Raw genomic sequence first — 20,282 nt, 5'->3', positions numbered from 1 at the left:
TAACATTGTTTAACTCCTTATCATATCTCCAGAAAAAATTAATATTTGATAGTATTTGACACAGTGCGATATACTACAATATTACTCAAAGCAAATTCAAGAGACCTAGCTGTTGACTTCTAAAGCAAGTACTTCTCTAGTATGAATTCTCTCCTGAAATATAACAGAAAGGAAGCTGTAACACCTCCCCCAACCCCCAGAAACATAGGTCTATTGTACTTAAGAGTACTGTAGTATAATTCAGATATTTTCCAAAGTACTGTATACAAATAAATAGGATATTCTATTTTGGAACAAGGTTATTCCATAGGAATCCAAAATGCTACAAATTACAACATAAAGTCAAACTTTGTTGGAGACACTAAACTATTGATGGAACAGTATATATAGCCATCAAACATTAAATCCAAAAACGTCTCAGTTTTTCAGTGTACCTTGATTCGTCGTATGCTGATCATTGCCTCAGATGCTCTCTCAACAGCCGCAGGGAAGAAGAGAGTGACAGTCAGTCTCACTGCACCATACAGTGAAACTGCCACAAACACCCGACTTGCAGAAATAACATTGCCAAGTAGTACATATGTCATGAAAGTCATAAAAACTGTTATTTTGCTTGCAACAAAGAACGATGCCAAGTTCAATCCTCGAAGATAGGAGCTTTTAAGAACCATGGAAATCTCCTTCCTAAAAACACAACACAAAATAGTTTCAACGCTATCACACAGACCATTCACACAGGCTCACTCTCATCATGGACTTCTTTCAATAATAGGAAAACACCCAGTTTCAGCATTTTGTTGTTAACCGTTGGGATGTTTTAATTGTTGTTAAAAATAATGTACTCAAGAATGATTGCTAGAACAGTATTGCATTTGGCAAATAGTAATAAAATAAAACAATAACAGAGGAGCTTCTAAATAGGGCTTAGAATAATATTTAAATGCAAGGTTCTTCACCAATAGCTATAGGAAAGAGAAGCTCTAAATAAAACTACTTTTTATCCAAAGGAGGAAGAGCAAAATAAAGTGCTTTCTTTTATCTAATTTAATCAGAATACAAAGCATCACACTTTGAGAAACTGTTATCTCTGTAAACAACTTTAATACATTCTTTACTATTGTTTAATTTCTTACTTTGAGGGTTTTCTTTAAGATCATATATAGTCAGAGCATCCAGAAGCTCTTTATTCTTAATATTCTCGGAGTCTAGTATTGTTTGATCATGCAACCCCTATTACGGTCAATAGATATTGCAGTTAAAAACTGATTCAACTCTGAAAAAAAATGTATGAATTCAGCTGTGGAATGCTGGTCCAAATGAATTTGTGTAGCTAGTTGGTTGCCAATTCCTCTGGCTGAATCACAGGCCCCTCAATGTTTCCTGTTCTTGTTCCAGATCCTTCACTGAATTTGGGCCCTATTCCTAAACTTCTGCCTCTCTAGATCTAGTTCCTGACAGCCGTGATCCACAGCTGTGACCTCTGTACCAGCTATTCTGCCAACCATTACACTACCAACCTGGTGCTGGGTAGACCAATTCAGTTCATAGGAATACAAGGCTATTCACCTAATTCATCTCCCCATAGTGATCTGAGGGTTGCTGGAGCATGTGTTTTCAGACTAAAATTTATTTTCAATTTCCACTTATAAATTAGTCATTCAATCTGACACACAGTTCATGATCTGAAGCAATGCTTTTCTCTGAATAATAGGGCTACAGTAGTAACTCTGGACTGTACTGGTGACACTTTAGCCGAATATGTGACAACTTCTCTCCTCTCTTTGTTCTAATTCTATCAACTTTCTGCTTGAATTTATCTAATGTAACTTCTATTAAACCTACTTCTCATTTTGTTTTCAATCTTTAGATCTTCTTCTAGTTCTCAAGTAAAGTAATGAACAGTTAGATTATTTTCTTTGGAGATTGGATACCAGGGCTAGAATTTTACCTGTGAAGTATTATCCTGTGTGAAGGCATACAATTAAAATCAAAAGAAGCTGTAAGAGGGAAACTATTATGAAATGAAACATTAACAAAGACAAGGTGCTATCATAAGGAATGCCCAGGATCCTTGAGAAACCAGTAGGGAATACTCCCTACCTGGCTCTGTCCAGGCTGTGGTTTACTCTTCCGAAGGCCATGTTGGAAGAGAAGGTTCAAGGTCTGGAGAAACAAGTATCAACCCTGCATTGCATAGAGGAAATGAAGATTTCCTGGACAGACATCAGGATATGCTTCTATGGGCACAACATTCTGAAGAATCAGAGCAGGCTGCGCAGCAGGGACAGAAGGACGGTGAAGAAAAATGGCAGCATGTGACCTCTAGAAGAAGAAATAGCATCCATGTACCAGCAATGCAGATACAGGTGAGCAACCGTTTTCATGTTCTTTCCACAGGTACTAATGCGGAGAGTGGACTAGATGATACATCTGAGGGAAGGGAGCAAAAGGAGACACCACCGATTGGAAGGCATGAGATGCACTGTCCTAGGGATGAGGGTACCACAACCACCACTCCCAAGAAAAGGAGGTAGGGTGGTGGTCAGGGACTCCCTCCTCAGGGGGACTGAGTCATCTAACTGCCGTCCCGACTGGGAAAACCGAGAAGTGTGCTGCTTGCCAGGAGCTAGGATTCACGATGTGACAGAGAGACTGCCGAGACTCATCAAGCCCTCGGATCACTACCCCTTCCTGCTTCTCCATGTGGGCACACCAATGATACTGCCAAAAATGATCTTGAGAGGATCACTGCAGACTACATAGCTCTGGGAAGAAGGATAAAGGCATTTGAGGCTCAAGTGGTGTTCTCATCCATCCTCCCTGTGGAAGGAAAAGGCCTGGGTAGAGACAGTCGAATCGTGGAAGTCAACCAATGGCTACACAAGTGGTGTCGGAGAGAAGGATTTGAATTCTTTGACCATGGGATGGTGTTCCAAGAAGGAGCAGTGCTAGGAGGAGACGGGCTCCACCTAACAAAGAGAGGGAAGAGCATCTTCGCAAGCAGGCTGGCTAACCTAGTGAGGAGGGCTTTAAACTAGATTCACCGGGGGAAGGAGACCAAAGCCTGAGGTACGTGGAGAAGTCGGACACCGGGAGAAAGCACGAGCAGGAGAGCACAAGAGGGGAAGACTCCTGCCTCATGCTGAGAAAGCAGGACAATCAGCAAGTTTTCTTAAAGTGCCTATACACAGATGCAAGAAGCATGGAAGTCCTGGCAAAGTCAAGGAATTATGATGTGATTGGAATAACAGAGACTTGGTCGGATAACTCAGATGACTGGAGTACTGTCATGGATGGATATAAACTGTTCAGGAAGGACAGGCAGGGCAGAAAAGATGGGGGAGTTGCATTGTATGTAAGAGTGCAGTATGACTGCTCAGAGCTCCGGTATGAAACTGCAGAAAAACCTGAGAGTCTCTAGATTAAGTTTGAAGTGTGAGCAACAAGGGTCATGTCATGGTGGGAATCTGCTATAGACCACCAGACCAGGGGGATGAGATGGACAAGGCTTTCTTCCAGCAACTAACAGAAGTTACTAGATCACAGGCCCTGGTTCTCATGGGAGACTTTAATCACCCTGATATCTGGTGGGAGAGCAAAACAGCGGTGCACAGACAATCCAGGAAGTTTTTGGAAAGTGTAGGGGACAATTTCCTCATGTACGTGCTGGAGGGACCAAGTAGGGGCAGAGCTGCTGCTCACAAACAGGGAAGAATTAGTAGGGGAAGCAAAAGTGGATGGGAACGAGGGAGGCAGTGACCATGAGATGGTCGAGTTCAGGATCCTGACACAAGGAAGAAAGGAGAGCAGCAGAATACAGACCCTGGACTTCATAAAAGCAGACTGACTCCCTCAGGGAACTGATGGACAGGATCCCCTGGGAGAATAACATGAGGAGGAAAGGAGTCCGAGAGAGCTGGCTGTATTTTAAAGAATCCTTATTGAAGTTGCAGGAACAAACCATCCCAATGTGTAGAAAGAATAGCAAATATGGCAGGCGACCAGCTTGGCTTAACAGTGAAATCCTTGCTGATCTCAAATGCAGAAAAGAAGCTTACAAGAAGTGGAAGATTGGACAAATGACCAGGGAGCAGTATAAAAATATTGCTCAGGCATACAGGAGTGAAATCAGGAAAGCCAAATCACACTTGGAGTTGCAGCTAGCAGGAAATGTTAAGAGTAACAAGAATGGTTTCTTCAGGTATGTTAGCAACAAGAAGAAGTTCAAGGAAAGTGTGGGCACCTTACTGAATGAGGGAGGTAACCTAGTGACAGAGGATGTGGAAAAAGCTCATGTACTCAGTGCTGTTTTTGCTTCTGTCTTCAGGAACAAGGTCAGCTCCCAGACTACTGCACTGGGCAGCACAGCATGGGGAGGAGGCGACTGGCCCTCTGTGGAGAAAAGTGGTTCAGGACTATTTAGAAAAGCTGTACGAGCACAAGTCCATGGGGCCGGATGTGCTGCACCCGAGGGTGCTAAAGGAGCTGGCGGATGAGATTGAAGAGCCATTGGCCATTATCTTTGAAAACTCATGGTGATCGGGGGAGGTCCCGGATGACTGGAAAAAGGCTAACGTAGTGCCCATCTTTAAAAACGGAAAGAAGGAGGATCCAGGGAACTACAGGCCAGTCAGCCTCACCTCAGTCTCTGGAAAAATCATGGCGCAAGTCCTCAAGGAATCAATTCTGAAGCACTTAGAGGAGAGGAAAGTGTTCAGGAACAGTCAGCATGGATTCACCAAGGGCAAGTCACACCTGCCTAACCTAATTGCCTTCTATGACGAGATACCTGGCTCTGTGGATGAGGGGAAAGCAGTGGATGGGTTATTCCTTGACTTTAGCAAAGCTTTTGATATGGTCTCCCACAGTATTCTTGCTGGTAAGTTAAAGAAGTATGGGCTGGATGAATGGACTATAAGGTGGATAGAAAACTGGCTAGATCGTCAGGCTCAGTGGGTAGTGATCAATGGCTCCATGTCTAGTTGGCAGCCGGTATCAAGCAGAGTGCCCCAAGGGTCTGTCCTGGGGCTGGTTTTGTTCAATATCTTCATTAATGATCTGGAGGATGGTGTGGACTTCACCCTCCGCTAGTTTGCAGATGACACTAAACTGGGAAGAGGGTTATATACGCTGGAGGGTAGGGATAGGATACAGAGGGCCCTAGAAAAATTACAGGATTGGGCCAAAAGAAATCTGATGAGGTTCAACAAGTTGAAGGGAGGGATAGCTCAGTGATTTGAGCATTGGTCTGCTAAACCCAGGGTTGTGAGTTCAATCCTTGAGGGGGCCATTTAGGGATCTGGGGCAAAAATCTGTCTGGAAATTGGTCCTGCTTTGAGCAGGGCGTTGGACTAGATGATCTCCTGAGGTCCCTTCCAACCCTGATATTCTAAGGACAAGTGCAGAGTCCTGCACTTAGAATGGAAGAATCCCATGCACTGCTACAGACTAGGGATCGAATGGCTAGGCAGCTGTTCTGCAGAAAAGGACCTAGGGGTTACAGTGGATGTGAAGTGTGCCCTTGTTGCCAAGAAGGCTAATGGCATTTTGGGCTGTATAAGTAGGGGCACTGCCAGCATTCTCCTCTATTCGACATTGGTGAGGCCTCATCTGGAGTACTGTGTCCAGTTTTGGGGCCCACACTACAAGGAGGATGTGGAAAAAATGGAAAGAGTCCAGCAGAGGGCAACAAAAATGACTAGGGGGCTGGAGCACATGACTTATAAGGAGAGGCTGAGGGAACTGGGATTATTTAGTCTGCAGAAGAGAAGAATGAGGGGGGATTTGATAGCTGCTTTCAACTACCTGAAAGGGGGTTCCAGAGAGGATGGATCTAAACTGTTCTCAGTGGTAGCAGATGACAGAACAAGGAGTAATGGTCTCAAGTTGCAGTGGGGGAGGTTTAAGTTGGATATTCGGAAAAGCTTTTTCACTAGGAGGGTGCTGAAGCACTGGAATGGGTTATCTAGGGAGGTGGTGGAATCTCCTTCCTTAGAGGTTGTCAAGCTTGACCTTAACAAAGCCCTGGCTGGGATGATTTAGTTGGGAACTGGTCCTGCTTTGAGCAGGGGGTTGGACTAGATGACCTCCTGAGGTCCTTTCCAACCCTGATATTCTATGATTCTATTATTCTAACCCTACATCAAAGGAGGATACTAAACCATTACAGATCCCTGCACCTAGAAAAGGGATGAAGGTTGAGAGTACTGACAGAAATGCAGGGAGAGACACAGGAACTGCAGCAAGCAGGCAGTTGGCTTCTCCCACCACAAACAGCAACAGTCAGAGGCTCCTGAAGGAAAAGGCTTCCAGATACCCAACACAATTAGGGAAACAGTGGGGTCGCAGCCCAGAGATCCAGCCCCAGACTGGTTAAACTGCAGAGTCCCACCTTTGAGAAAGGTGCAGCAACAGGCTTGCCACCTGATGGCTGCACTTCAGATGGACACAAAAGGAGTCCAAGTATAGCCTCTATGGGATTCGAGATTTATAGCTAAGGTGAGAAAGGAAATCCCATGATATTCCTCAGAGAAAAGAATTTTGCAGGTTAAAGTCAGGAGAGCCAGTAAGTCGATTGCAAGGATGAAACTCTTTATAAATAGAGGACACCTGATGTAAATAGGTTGTTAGGCAATAAACCAAATGTGGAAAGAAGAAAAATGGTGATTCTGTATTCACACTTACAAGAAACCAATTTTAATAAATATCAAAGAACTTTTTTCTGCCCACAAGACAAACTCATACTGTCACCCCTTATGCAGAGGTGAAGGAAAAAATGACAAAGCTATATAAGGGTTCTAGGAAATTCCTGGATTTCAAACCCAAAAATAAGGCATCTACTAACATATAAAAACTTACATGAATTTAGATCAAATACCATGGCATAAATGTAAGTGAAACACTGATTACCTTCTTATATTGCTAACTAGTTCTGAAAATGATTTTTCCCAGGCATACATCTTTATTATCCTCATACCAGTTATGACTTCATTCATTGTTCTAATCCTGACATCTGTCAAGGCTGCAGTTCTACTCCTGTAATTAAAAGAAAAGTTCTTAGATTCACAACGACTGTTCAATCTGTACTGTTACACTTATACAGTAAACTTTGATATGCAGTAAAAATTTGGGTTATGTGTTCTCATCTATGTAGTTTTCAGTGAAGAGCCTAGCATTTGTATACACCGGGAGTCTATGTACAGAGCACCGCATGTACCAGTATATACAGACACTGTGATTACATGCCTTATTTTAAAAAAAGAAAATGTATTTTTGCATGGTTAAGAATAACAAATATATTTTGGCCAGAGTAAGAATATTTGCCAATAAAAAAATAACCCGATAAAGAAAATACCTCCCATCAATTGTAACATACACTATAATAGAGATTTTCCAAACATATTTAAAAGACAAGATAAAAAAAGGGAAGGAAAAATACTGGACATTCAAGAAGTAAATAATCTGAGTTGAAAATGCGAAAATATAAGCATTTCTCCAAAACAGTATGTTGAAGCTTTTTCTGCCCACACAAAGTGGGGACAGGCTCTTCTGAAGAGGTCAATGAATGGGATTCATCTGATCTTGATTATTTCTGTGGCTAATTCTGCCTGAAGCACAACAAAACCCACGATATTGAGCATTAAAAGTAATTAGTTATAATTAGAGCTGGTGAGAAAATTTTCATCAAGATTAAATTCTTTTGACAAATGAAGGGGAAAAAAATGTGAACTCTTGTTTTCTGACCAGCTTCAAATATAATAATATTCTGCATCCAGAGCTATTGGTACCTCACAAGCAGGTAGCATAAACTCAGTCAACAACTACCAAAACCACCAGTTTCTTCAAGAAGCAGTAGACAATATGAGAGGGAAGGCAGACCACCTCTAATACTACATGGAAGGAGAGTGGGTATCTATTATAATTCCTACCTTCTGAAAGCAGGAATTATAAGAAAGAAATTTTCTTGTAAATACATGTAATATACTTCCAGACTTTAAGACTTAAAATCACCAGGGATATTTCAAAAAATAATGTAAAAAATAGGTACAAAAGTGAAAGGAAGTGATAACAGGAAACAATGAGAAATGGTCACTATTTGTTGATAACTGTATAAAATATGACAGCAGGATTTGTTGTTTAGGTTGCATTAAGCATATCTATTCTAACCCCATATTTCCTGTTGCTTATAACCCGGGATCCAAGATGTCTATTTGCCATGGAAAAACGTGGAATTTTTATTTTTACAGAGAATCTTTAGTTTTTACATTTTGCGAATAAAAAACTGTACAGTGGAACCCCATTTATCTGAGCCTCCATTATCCAGCTCTCTGGATTAACCAAACCAGGACTGACAGCCCGAGACCCAGGCGACGGGGCTGCCACTGTCAACCCCAGGCTTCAGCTGAAGTTGCAGCCCTGCCACTCAGGGCTGAGCTCTCCGGATTATCCAAATTATTATCTGATCTGGCCCCAGTCCCAATTAGACTAGATAAAAAGGGTTCCACTGTATCAACAAAATATTGCGTTCAGCTGATACCTATATATATTGTGTCTAGGGAAACTGAAGTACAATGTTTTATTTTAATTGTGGAAAAACACAGACATGTTTTTTTAAATCAGAGATTTCGGTTTCGTTTTTCTTGTTATCATGGAAAATTAGGATCTCTACTTATAACTAAGGTCCTAGGTTATCGTGTCAAACAAGTTTAAAAAAAACCATAGCTTCTTAATGGTCAAAAGTCACAATTTAAACTGGGGAAAAATTAACACATTTTTTTCATATGTATGAAAGGGTTCCTTATTTTTAAAGTATACTAAAACCATATTGAATTCATTCATGTAGAAAAGAAAACATAGTAAACATAACATATTGATAAATTTTTATTTATAGTAGGATTTATTTTGACACATCATGTGCTAAATTTTTCCACTATTGCTACTACCAGCACAGCTCCACTAACAGCAGGAACTATTGGAGCACTAGTGTAGACAAGGCACTAGCACATCAGGGCTAGACAGCACATTCTATATTGGTGCCCCGACCATTGCTACTACTGTTAGAATTGGAGAGAAATTTCAGAGAAAATAGGCCTGTGTATGCATAGCCAAAGAAGCCATTCTGCAACGCATTTTTCTTTCATATAAAAGTTGTGTTTAGAGATGATAGGATATCTGTAAAACCATGTCACTTAGGAATGCAACACATGATGTATCAAAATAAACCCTACTATAACTTTTATAACAATTTATCGATATTTTTGTTTACTATGTTTTCTAATGTAAACAAGTAGGGTGACCAAATAGCAAGTGTGAAAAATCGGGACAAGGGGTGGAGCGTAATAGGGGCCTATACAAGAAAAAGCTCCAAATATCGGCACTGTCCCTATAAAATTGGGATATCTAGTCTCCCTATAAACAAGGCTTGCTAGTAGAACACAGGAAGATAATATAGTATCAGTTAATCTTCCTGACATGAAACAAGAGTATCTTTACAACTATGATGGTTACGAACTATTTTAGCAAAAACTGAAAAACTGCCACAGAGGACTACTGAACAGCCATGATACAAACACCCTCTTCTCCCCATCCCCAGATAATAGCAAAAAAAATGGAATATGTGATTTGTTTGTGTAACAATTAATCAGTCTTACTTGTAACTTTGTGAAATGTTTACCTTTCAGACGCTTATTTTCCAGGACTGGTCTCCATACAGTCTGGAATCCATACCAGAGTAGATTTTGTATGTTAAAGTTTGTAGGGTTTAGGCAAGGGAGAGGGCACTTAGTATGGGGAGAATGAAACAAACAAAATAATCCTTGTTATGATTTTTAAACTCTCCCAGTGAGGGTACATCTACACAGCCCTTGGTACTGAGTCTCAGAGCCTGGGTCAAGAGACTCGGGCTCGCGGGGCTTGCACTACTGCACTAAACACAGATGTGTAGACATTGCAGCTCAGACTCTGAAGCCTAGGGAGGAGGGTAAGCTTCAGAACCTGAGTTCCAGGCCTACACACAACTTAAAAGCTCTGTCCAAATAGCTATTTTTAGTGTGGTAGCACGAGCCCAATGAGCCTGAGACCGTTGACCTGGGCTCGGAGGCTCACTGCCATAGGCTGCCACTGAATTGTGCAGACATTCTTGGAGAGGCTGAGGACGGAAAGTTAAGTTTCCTATAGTGATAGTCCTCAGTGGGAGCGTCTTCAAGTGTTCCAGTGAAAATTAGTTTTTATTTGGATGAGTTATTCCCCATTGGAAAGTCATATTTGCACATGCACACTGGAGGCCAGATTCTCACTAGTGTAAATCAGAGTAGCTCATGGACTTCCATGGAGCTATGACAATTTATACCAACAGAAGAACTGGCCCCAGATTTTTAAAAAAGGACAGATCTAAGCTCAGCACATGCACATGTTAGTTGTGCTACACATGCACTCACACCAATTTTAGGTGTGAAAAGGAAATGTACCAAAGGTTTCCTATAGACATCCTAAACTATGCATGAGAGTTCCCTTATATAGTCCTCATAAACTCCCACTGGCTTTAATGGTAGCAGCCACAGTGCATGGGATAGTGCATACCAGTGGTGCCTAGCCCAATAGTGGAATGAATCTTTTCTAACTTTTTCTCTTTTAAATCACATAGAAAATTACATTTTTAAAGTACATTTAAAGAGAATGCTACCATTACATGGTTAAACCCTGAAAAAGTCTGGAAATTATACTGCTAAGATTGTTCACACAATCTGAAGGTTGCTCCCATGCATATATTTACAATACAGTCTTCAATTTCACGATCACAAACTGTTTTTCAAATAATACAGTATAATACATACATTTTAGATAAATGTTTATGTTTATGTGCGGCTAACAGTAGTACCATATAATACAGTGTCCCAGAGACCACAAAGGTCATTTATATGTACACTAATTAGTCTTACTCAAGACATTACAGAATAAGAGTCTCATCCTGAAAAACAGGCATTGAAGTCAATGGTACTATTTGCATGAGCAAAGTTACTAACATGCATAGATATTTGCAAGACTGGGGCGGAAGTATAAAATGTTCCATAATAATTAAAGTTAGCTTCTCATGCAGAGCCCATCTAAACTAGCAGCAGTGGCTCCAATCCTACAATTAGCTCCATGCAGGTGGACCCCTGTGCCCATGCAGACCCCCAGTTACTTCAATGCCCACATATAGCTCATTGCAGGATTTAAATCTACTTCAGCTTCATTCCCTGAACTGCAAATAAAGAGAGACTTACGCACATGTGCGCAGATAAGTATCTTCCTCATCAACTTATTCCTTCCCCTGTGCTGAGCCTAAGCAAGGATCTGCTGCTGGTTGAAAAACACTGAATATTACATGGCCACTGACTAATTATTAGAATACATACCTTAGAGAAGAGATTGTCTCATCTCGTTGTGTGACCCTGGGCAAGTCACTTAATCTCTCTGTGTCTCAGTTTTCCCATCTGTAAAATGGGGATAATAATGCTTACCACCTTGAAAAAGCACTTTGAGATCTATGGATGAAAAGCACTATGTAAGTGCTAAGTATTATGATGATTGTTAATATAAAAAAGCCTAAGTCAATAAAGCTACATTGGATCATTACAACAATGAAAATAGTGCAAGTGTATAGAATAAAACATGGTACATGTATGTATAACTAAAGTTGGGGGGGGGGGAACTGTATTATTTTAATATTTGAGAAATAGTATGTGACCATGTAACTGAAGACTGTATCATAGTGAATATGCACAAGGAACAGCGTTCTATGGGTAACTCTAATTTGGTAATTTCCAGACTTTTGAGTGCTTAGCCATGCAATAACAACGTCAGTGACTATTTTCACAATATTCTACCTTCAACCAATCTTAAAACAAATCAAAACGTCAGTACCTAGCCATACAGTTTTTATTATATAAAGACAATGCAGGAAACTATTCACACTATAACAGATTATGACACAAAGAAGAGCCAGACCAAGCTCACAGACATCCACTCGTAACACATTAAAGAGCTTTAATAACATTCTCAGACAAAGCCACCAAATGCTTCATTAAAACAGAATACATTTGTAAAATAAGTTATCTATTAATTTAACACATTACTAGAACTTTGCCATTTTAAAAGTTTGAAAGTTAGGAAATCAGAATACTGTAGTTTAAGAAAAACAATCAGACTTTCCGCAATATGTAATTTTTTTGTGGGGGAGGGAAGCTGGTGGGGTGCGGGGAGGCCATAAAGTCAGAATCTGGTTGGAAAGATACTGCAGAGCCACTATACATAAAAACCCTTCCTGTTACAAAACTTGCACCACTACTGATGTCCTAAGGAGCCCATTTCTTCCTTTCCCTCCTCCTCCACATTGTTTCCTCATAGCCTCTCTCCACTTTCAAGACCCTGAATCAGGGGTACCATTCTTGCAGATAAGAAGCCTTGCATAGGAATCTTTTTAGAGCTTCTGACTGCAACATCTTTATCATCCTCAGAGGTCAGACCTTGTGAAAAACCAAGGCACTCTCTTTTTCCTGTTGCAAGGAACAGCAGCATTGTCCACAACAATCCCAGTCCCTAAATGCCCATGCAGCAAGACATCCAGGTCAAGATTTTTCAAAATATTAGACTTCCAAGTCCATATGTAGGCAAGCAAATAAGCAACCTGATTTTCAAAAGGATTGGGCACCCAAGCAGGTCCCAGTGACTTTAATGGGATTTGCTGGATGCTCAGCACTTTTGCAAATCACTTCCCTTATTTTAGGTGCTACTTTTTGAAAATACTGGCAAACAGTTGGAAATTGAACCAAGGGCCTAGCCCATGGCAGTTTTGACATCAGGCCAGCCAAACACATGCACTTTCAAAACCTGCACAGATAATGTGCACCACAAAAGTTTACCTTACCTTAGTGAAGAAAACAACCTCCCAATACAGGTTTGTAAAGGAAGTAGAATAATCAGAATTGCCATTCCTGCAAAGCATGATGGGCCTATTTCAATCCAGAGAAGTGCAGTTACTGCTATAGCTTGAAGTGGTCCAGCCCATAAAAAGTGTAAGAAAATTGTTACCTGCACAATTAGTTAAGATATAAAAACAGCTTTTAGCATTAATTGAAAAGACAAAAACACAAACAATAAAACCCTTATCGGCAGGGAATTGCATATATAAATATATATAATTTTCAATTTTAAAATATAAATGTTTGCATGTTTTCTGCTTTCCGCAGATCCAGACTAACACGGCTACCCCTCTGATACTATGAGGAAATGAATAATCTTATTCAGGGCACAGTTTGAATAGTGCAAATAAATAAGGCCTAGGGCCACAACTGAATGATGAGGATAAAACAAAAATACTGATTGCCTGTTCATTCAGTCAGTTCCATCCTTCAAATGCACTGAAACTGATAGGGGTCATGGAAAACATAGTATGTGCTGGTGTAATCAGAGATTGTAATGCATTTCCTAGCTTTTGAATGCTTGACTTGGCAACTTTAATAATGTTCTTTTAATGTAGTTTTTTGTGGGGGTATTTTTTAATATTTTGTTTAAATTTAAAATATTCTAGTAAAACACACACAACACTAGGGTAAAGCCTATTAATTCAACAGCAACACTGCCTTGGGATATCACTTCAGCCCAGGATACCTTATTATAAAGCATGGAAGTGTTTCCCAGTTATTACAATAATCCTGGTTGAATTGCAGCTTAAAAGCTAAAATGAAGAGTTTTAAATGTGTTTCAGTTCACTCAACACAACCTTTTAAAAACTAAAACGAAAAGCATCTCAAATAATTCAGTCAATTGCAGAGTTGCCTTTAATACACTTACATGCACCAACACTACGCCCGGTTTATAAACAAAGCAGGAATATCTACACACAAAAAGAAAACGGATTTTTTTTCCAATTTCAAGAAGATATTGCTATTAATATGTTTGGTAAAACCACCTTTAAAAATCAATACTAAATTATGAGCCTAAGTTGTCACTTTAACAATGATTGTGAAGTAAAACCTCATCTCCAATACCCCTCAAATATTGCAACCTGTCCCCATCTCTCATCTCCTTACCAGAATTGTCTAAGACAACCAAGTCTTACCTGATCAAATTTGTTCACATCATTTGATAAAAGATTTACTATTTGACCTGTGGTAGTTTTTCCCAAAGCTGTGTTACTGAGACGAAGTGCCTGAAATAGAAAAAAAAAATTCAAGCATTCTTAAATTATTTTAAATTAACTAGCACATTGTATGGTATCAGAATAGCTGCATCATCTCTTCTAAAGCCTAGATGTATTATTGACAAATCTGGCATCAGAGCTATGAATTATGAGGTATTTTAAAGATGAAGACACATGAGAATTCTTGGAACTGCAGTTTAAAGGCCTTAGTTAAAAGACTGGCTGGTGATCATGATTTGGCTCTGAAGTAGAAAACACATATCGAATAATATATGGGGGGGAAGAGGAGCAGAATTTGACATTAAAAATCTATTTCCCTCTGCATTTGCAGAAGTGACTCAGAACATGAAACTAAGGCCTGGTCTACACTAGGAGTTTATGTCGAATTTAGCAGCGTTAATACGACTTAACCGTGCACCCGTCCACACCAGGAAGCTAATTAGTTCGACCTAGAGGGCTCTTTAGTTCAAATTCTGTACTCCTCCCCGACGAGGGGAGTAGCGCTAAATTCGACATGGCTATGTCGAATTAGGCTATGTGTGGACGGAAATCGACCTTAGCAGCTCCGGTAGTTATCCCACAGTGCACCACTCTGTTGACGCTCTGGACAGCAGTCCAAGCTTGGATGTTCTGACCAGCCACACAGGAAATGCCCAGGGAAAATTTGATACACTCCGGCGCCTTGTGGATGTTCTGCAGGACCGCAGGCAGGAGGACAGAGCCCCCCGCACTGTATCTGCAACCGCCCTCCCCTGCCACAAAGTCCCAAACCCCCCTCACCTAAAGTAACAAGAAGGAGGAGCGACAGGGGCCATGAAAACTGTCACTGCACCCCTGCAGAGTGCACAAATACAAGAAGGCTCTCATTCCCTAAATGTTGAGAAGTCCTTCCCTTCCTGGCTCACCGAAGCCCCAATCCCAGTTTCATCCCCTAACTGTGTAGTTGATTATTAAAAGTAGTTTGCTGTTAATTACTATTTCCGTCAAGTTTTTCTACAGAAGACTGTCTGTGAAGGGGGGGGGGGGAGGGGGTTGTTATTTCCATAGGACAGTCACCTTTACCAGGGTACAGACACGGGGGCAGGATCAACAGCAGGTCACACACACAATGCAGTCAGTAGGCACCCTGGTCGGTCTGGGAGGTGTTTTCCATGTTCTGTGTGGGTGGGGGGTACGTGACTTTGTGGCATGGGAGGGCGGTTACAGAACTTATGCAGCGGTCCTTGTCCCGGACCACAGAGCCATGCAGCAGGGGAATCCTTCCCTGCCACAAGGTCACATAGCCCCCGCACACAGAGTCCCGAAAAGGAGGAATGGCAGGCTCCGTTGAAACAATCAGTCTGACACTGCAGACCGCTCTAGGAGCAGGAGCCTATCATTCCTCGAGTGTAGAAGCGGTTAACATCACTGCACATCCTACCCACCACAGTCTGCGTCCCTGTTTCAATCCTTTAACGCGAATTCATTAATAAAGAAAATGTTGTTAATTAACAATGTTCCATTAACTTTATTTTTAAACATGTGTTGGAAGGGGGGAAACGTGGTGAACGGGGTATGTAACCGCAGAAGAAAGTCAACGGTAACTGAAGCAGGGGCAGGTTCAGCTTCTCTGTAAAGAAACTGAACAGTCACAGGTTACCCTGCTCCCTGAGGAACCTAGCTTCCAAAGCCTCCCGGATGCACAGCGCTTCCCGCTGGGCTCTTCTAATTGCACGGCTGTCTGGCTGAGCGTAATCAGCAGCCAGGCGATTTGCCTCAACCTCCCATCCCGCCATAAAGGTCTCCCCCCTGCTCTCACAGAGATTGTGGAGCATACAGCAAGCTGCAATAACAATGGGGATATTGGTTTCGCTGAGATCCGAGCGAGTCAGTAAGCTCCTCCATCTCCCCTTGAGACGTCCGAAAGCACGTTGAATGACGACAGTTACCCAAGACCACCCTCGACACATTTTTCCCCCCAGCATGCATTGTGGGGAAATCCCAGAATTCAAATGGGCAGCGGGGACTGCGGGAACTGTGGGATAGCTTCCCACAGTGCACCGCTTCCAATGTCGACGCTTGCCCCGTTAGTGTGGACTCACAAAGTCGAATTAGTGTCCTTAGTGTGGACACACAAATTCGACTTTGTAAGGTCGATTCCACAAATTCGAATTAAATTAAATCGAACTAATCTGGTAGTGTAGACATACCCTAATATGGCAAAATATTAAACCTGAACCAAAAAAAACGCACATTTCTTTCACATGCATCCCTCTGTCAAGAACGCTTGAGCAAAACTAGACTGGAAATCTCTATCCTGAAGACTCAATTTGACCGTGTGAATCTTTGCCCCAATCTTCCAATGATATGAATAGAGCACACTGCAAATACCAAAATATAGGTACTGTAAATATGAAGATGCAGGGGAAAAATGCCAAGACTTTTAATGATGCCCACTATATACTTGAAATATATCTTCAAGAGGCAGATCAAATAGTTATTGGAGTTGTTATTTATATTACATCACTACTGAAAATATTGCTGGTGCTTTCCAAATAGTCTCTTCTCCAAAGAGCTTACAACTGAAAGCCCTGATCCTGCAAAGACATAAGCAGGTGCTCAACTTTAAGCAAAGTAGTCTCACTGATTTCAGGATCTGGAAAGACCGACAAACCACCATTCAACCAGTAAAATGTCTGAAGTGGTCTTAGGTACATGTCTTAGTAGTTATGTTTGTGTGTGATGTTTCACCAACTCTCCCTCCTTTTTCTAGGTACCCCAGCTAACCTGCTTCAGTAGTGCAGCCCCAACTTGCCCACCCTACAAAGATTCGGGCTGATAGCCTCTGAGAAAGCAATCAGCCAGATAGAAACTATACTATTTATATGGGAACTAACAGTTGTCTATGGGTTGGAGAAGGCGTACACAAGAGCACACCTACAGCAGTTCCTGCTGCTCACTCTATCATTCTCTGCCACTGTTATGGGTGAGGGGGAGAATCCTTCCTGTAGTCATTGGCAACTCTTGCAGCTTAACTGCTCTCAAATTAGCATGTGTGTCATAAAAGAAATCTCAGAGAAACATTTACATTTTCCTGACAAAAAGAACTAGCCTAGACCTAAGTCTAGGGAAATGGCAATGTCAAACACCAAGCAGTGACCTTAAGCTTGTAACCAGGTTCCATCAAAAAAACCTATTTTAGCTCTCTCCCCATCCACTAAAATACTGACTGGGAATGTTGGTTTGGCCTGAAAATTGCCAAATATACTTCACAGGCAAAAGAAAATTTCTGAAGGAATTGAAGAAAATTTACCAAGGTGGAGTTTGTTTGTGTTTGTTTGTTTGTTTGTTTTGAGTTACAGATCATTAAAAAGAAACCCTGATTTGAAATTTTTCTATTTGTCAAATGTTTCTCTCTTTCTAGCACAAAAAATAGTTTGGTTAATATCCCTTTGAATTTTCCATATAGTTACAGCTCCCCAAAATATAGCCCAGCCACGTGTTTACAAGGAGCTGTAACTATATGGGAAATCATTAATGATTGTTGTGGAGAAGTTAAGGTGAATCCTACTCCCAGTGCTGTCTTCTGAAATGCCGCCTTCTTTCAGATATGAGCTCATTGGTCCTTTGTCCATTTCCTTCCCCCGTTACAGGCAGTTCTACTCTCCTCCCAACCAGATATACCATCTAAATAATATTGACATCAATCCCTGGATTAGGATTTGTTTTAGAATCAGATTAACTAATTCTAGTCTCCCTTCTTGAATCTTTGTTCTCTCCCTGTTCCAAATTGTTGGTTGCAAGTATAGAAAGATGCTAAAATATCACTGTAGAAAGGACCAGTTTATTTCCACTGAAGGGACTGCTGTCATGTTTTGGAGTAATTAGCCCACCCAGTCCCAACCAAAAAATCTCTGGGTCTCACAACTTGAGCTGTTTTTTTCTTTTTATTTCTGCCAAACTGAAGAGAATCCTTAGAAAATGAAGCCAATTATTTTTAAGATAAGCACTGCATCAATGATCTTCGGGTTACAGCTTCAGACTGAGAATTAGTCATGAGACAGATTCTAGTCCCATCTTTGCAACAGACTTCCTGAGTATTACTAATACTTTTTAGTATACACAAAACATCTTTTTGGAGTTTTAATAACACAGATAGATAATGATTTGTTCTACAGATAAAATTAGTTTTCTATCACTTCATATGAAGGGAAAAGGAGTACAACAATTTAAGTAACTAGCATTTGAACTTCAGTAGTAGGAATCTGTCATTTACTATGGTTAACAAAACTAGCACACATAGTGACACCCAGCCACTACTGACAGAGACGTAGCATTTCAGGTATATATTTACTACAGATATTAATGAATGCCAAAAAATGTATTGGGAAATTAGCATTCAGCTTTTCTTTCAAAACTGTACATCAAGGATTTATGAAAGGTATGATGTATCCATACACCCCAAATGAGGATAATTGATTGCAAAGTTTATTGGTGTTCTACGATGACCTCAACCTTCACCCTGGGGAGTAAACATTTATGAGATGAAAGCAGATTAATATTCAATTTAATCACACCTAGAAATAAAGTCAACAATGTGAACATTTTGCCTTTCCAAGCTTTCAGCCCTCCAAGTGAATATCAACACTGCAACAAACAATGTTTGCTATACAAATATTTCATGAATTTCAAACAAAGTGTGTTATGATCATCAGTTTAGTAAATTAATTCCTTAGAGATATGTTTATGTACAAGAAAGTAGTGTGCCATGTTAGAACTGAGTTCCCAGCGGATAATTTCCAAGGTATCAGAAGAGGGAGGAGGATAAATATGTTGATAAAAAACAATTCACCAGCCCAACATGGCCTGAGACATTATTCCCCACCTTTCTCTCTCTTGCTTTACTATAAATTCTGTAGTTCAGAGATGAGGATGGAGAGAGGAGTAATCTAAATGTTAACTTTAAGTGGGGATATTACATGTTTTAGAAAAGAGGAAGGGTTGCATGTTTTCCCCCTCTTAAAAAGAAAGATTACATTCAGATTGAATTTTAATTAATCAATCTAAATGTCTAATCCCTGCCTAAATTTCATTTCTGAGGCAAGGGTGAGGAGGGCACTGCTCCAAAAATTTGGAAGGCAGGTAATTTAAGTCATACCACCAGAGTCCCTAACTATATAGATAGGACATTCTCCCTTCTGCCACCTCCTATATGGTTCCTACATGCAGGGCTGATAAGAGGGAGAGAAAAAGAGGGACTATTGTACTGGGGCCCTGAGGTCAGGAGGGCCCTCAAACTGTTTTGTGTAAACAAAGTGAAATGGGAGGGAAGGCAGTGACCATGATGTGCTGGGGCCCCAAAATTTCTCTTGACAGGCTTGCCTACATGGAGGTAAAGTAGAGGCCTCGTGGCTTGAAGGCTACCACCAGCCACAAAGAAGCTACTGACGGCTAGTAAAGCTATGGCTTCTCAAGAGCCACACTGGCAATGGACGAAAGCAGCTTTTCATCCTGTGAGCTGCCCAGCTACTTTCCCTGCCTGCTCTGGCCCGGTAGTTGCTACTTCTGCTTCTGTTCCACTGATCACCTGGCTCCTCTCCCTAGCCGGTGACTGCTACATGTTGATCAGTACATGTAGGTGAAGGAAATGCAGACACAGGGGTAGAATTAAGTGACAGGCCACAACTTTAGTAACTTAACGATGGGGAGGAGTGCTACCTCCTCACCTCTGCTCACATTTAATTAGGTCCAGTAGAGAATCACGGCTCTCACTATAACCAATAACTCAGGGCAAACCCTCTTCAGCCTAAACCCTAGGACTCACCTCATTTCTGACTCCTCTCACCCTCCCCTCTCCTAGTGTTAAATTTCCATCTTATTCTTATTCCTTTTAACCTGAAATATGTGAAAAACCCTTTGGACCTGCCAAGAAAAAAAATCGTTCCTCATCCCAGGAACTGGTGATCAGTCAGACTCACAGCATCCTGGAAAGACAGCTCAATATACACCTCAACTAAAGGGAGGGTGGGGCAGCAATACTGCAAGTGACCTCTGGGAGGCTTTAAAGTGCAAGTGACCACCTAGGGAGGCTTTAAATTGAGAGGCGGGAGCTGCCAGCAGC

At 41.1% G+C, this 20,282-nt stretch overlaps 1 protein-coding gene across 4 annotated transcripts in view; it reads right to left on the bottom strand.

Annotated features, from left to right (window-relative positions):
* Positions 1–20,282, bottom strand: part of ABCC4 (ATP binding cassette subfamily C member 4) — a 228,647-nt gene that overhangs the window by 159,065 nt on the left and 49,300 nt on the right. For all 4 annotated transcript variants that reach the window (XM_045009855.1, XM_045009864.1, XM_045009873.1 and 1 more), the window contains exons 5-8: positions 14,102–14,191; positions 12,908–13,071; positions 6,910–7,035; positions 435–684 (exon numbers count right to left, since the gene is read on the bottom strand). In XM_045009855.1, the coding sequence (XP_044865790.1) occupies positions 435–684; positions 6,910–7,035; positions 12,908–13,071; positions 14,102–14,191 (630 nt within the window). The remainder of the gene's footprint in view (positions 1–434; positions 685–6,909; positions 7,036–12,907; positions 13,072–14,101; positions 14,192–20,282) is intronic.

This window comes from Mauremys mutica, chromosome 1 (assembly GCF_020497125.1).
Source record: "Mauremys mutica isolate MM-2020 ecotype Southern chromosome 1, ASM2049712v1, whole genome shotgun sequence".
In the NCBI taxonomy this organism is placed as follows: domain Eukaryota; kingdom Metazoa; phylum Chordata; order Testudines; family Geoemydidae; genus Mauremys; species Mauremys mutica.
This window is presented reverse-complemented; position numbering and strand designations above follow the sequence as displayed.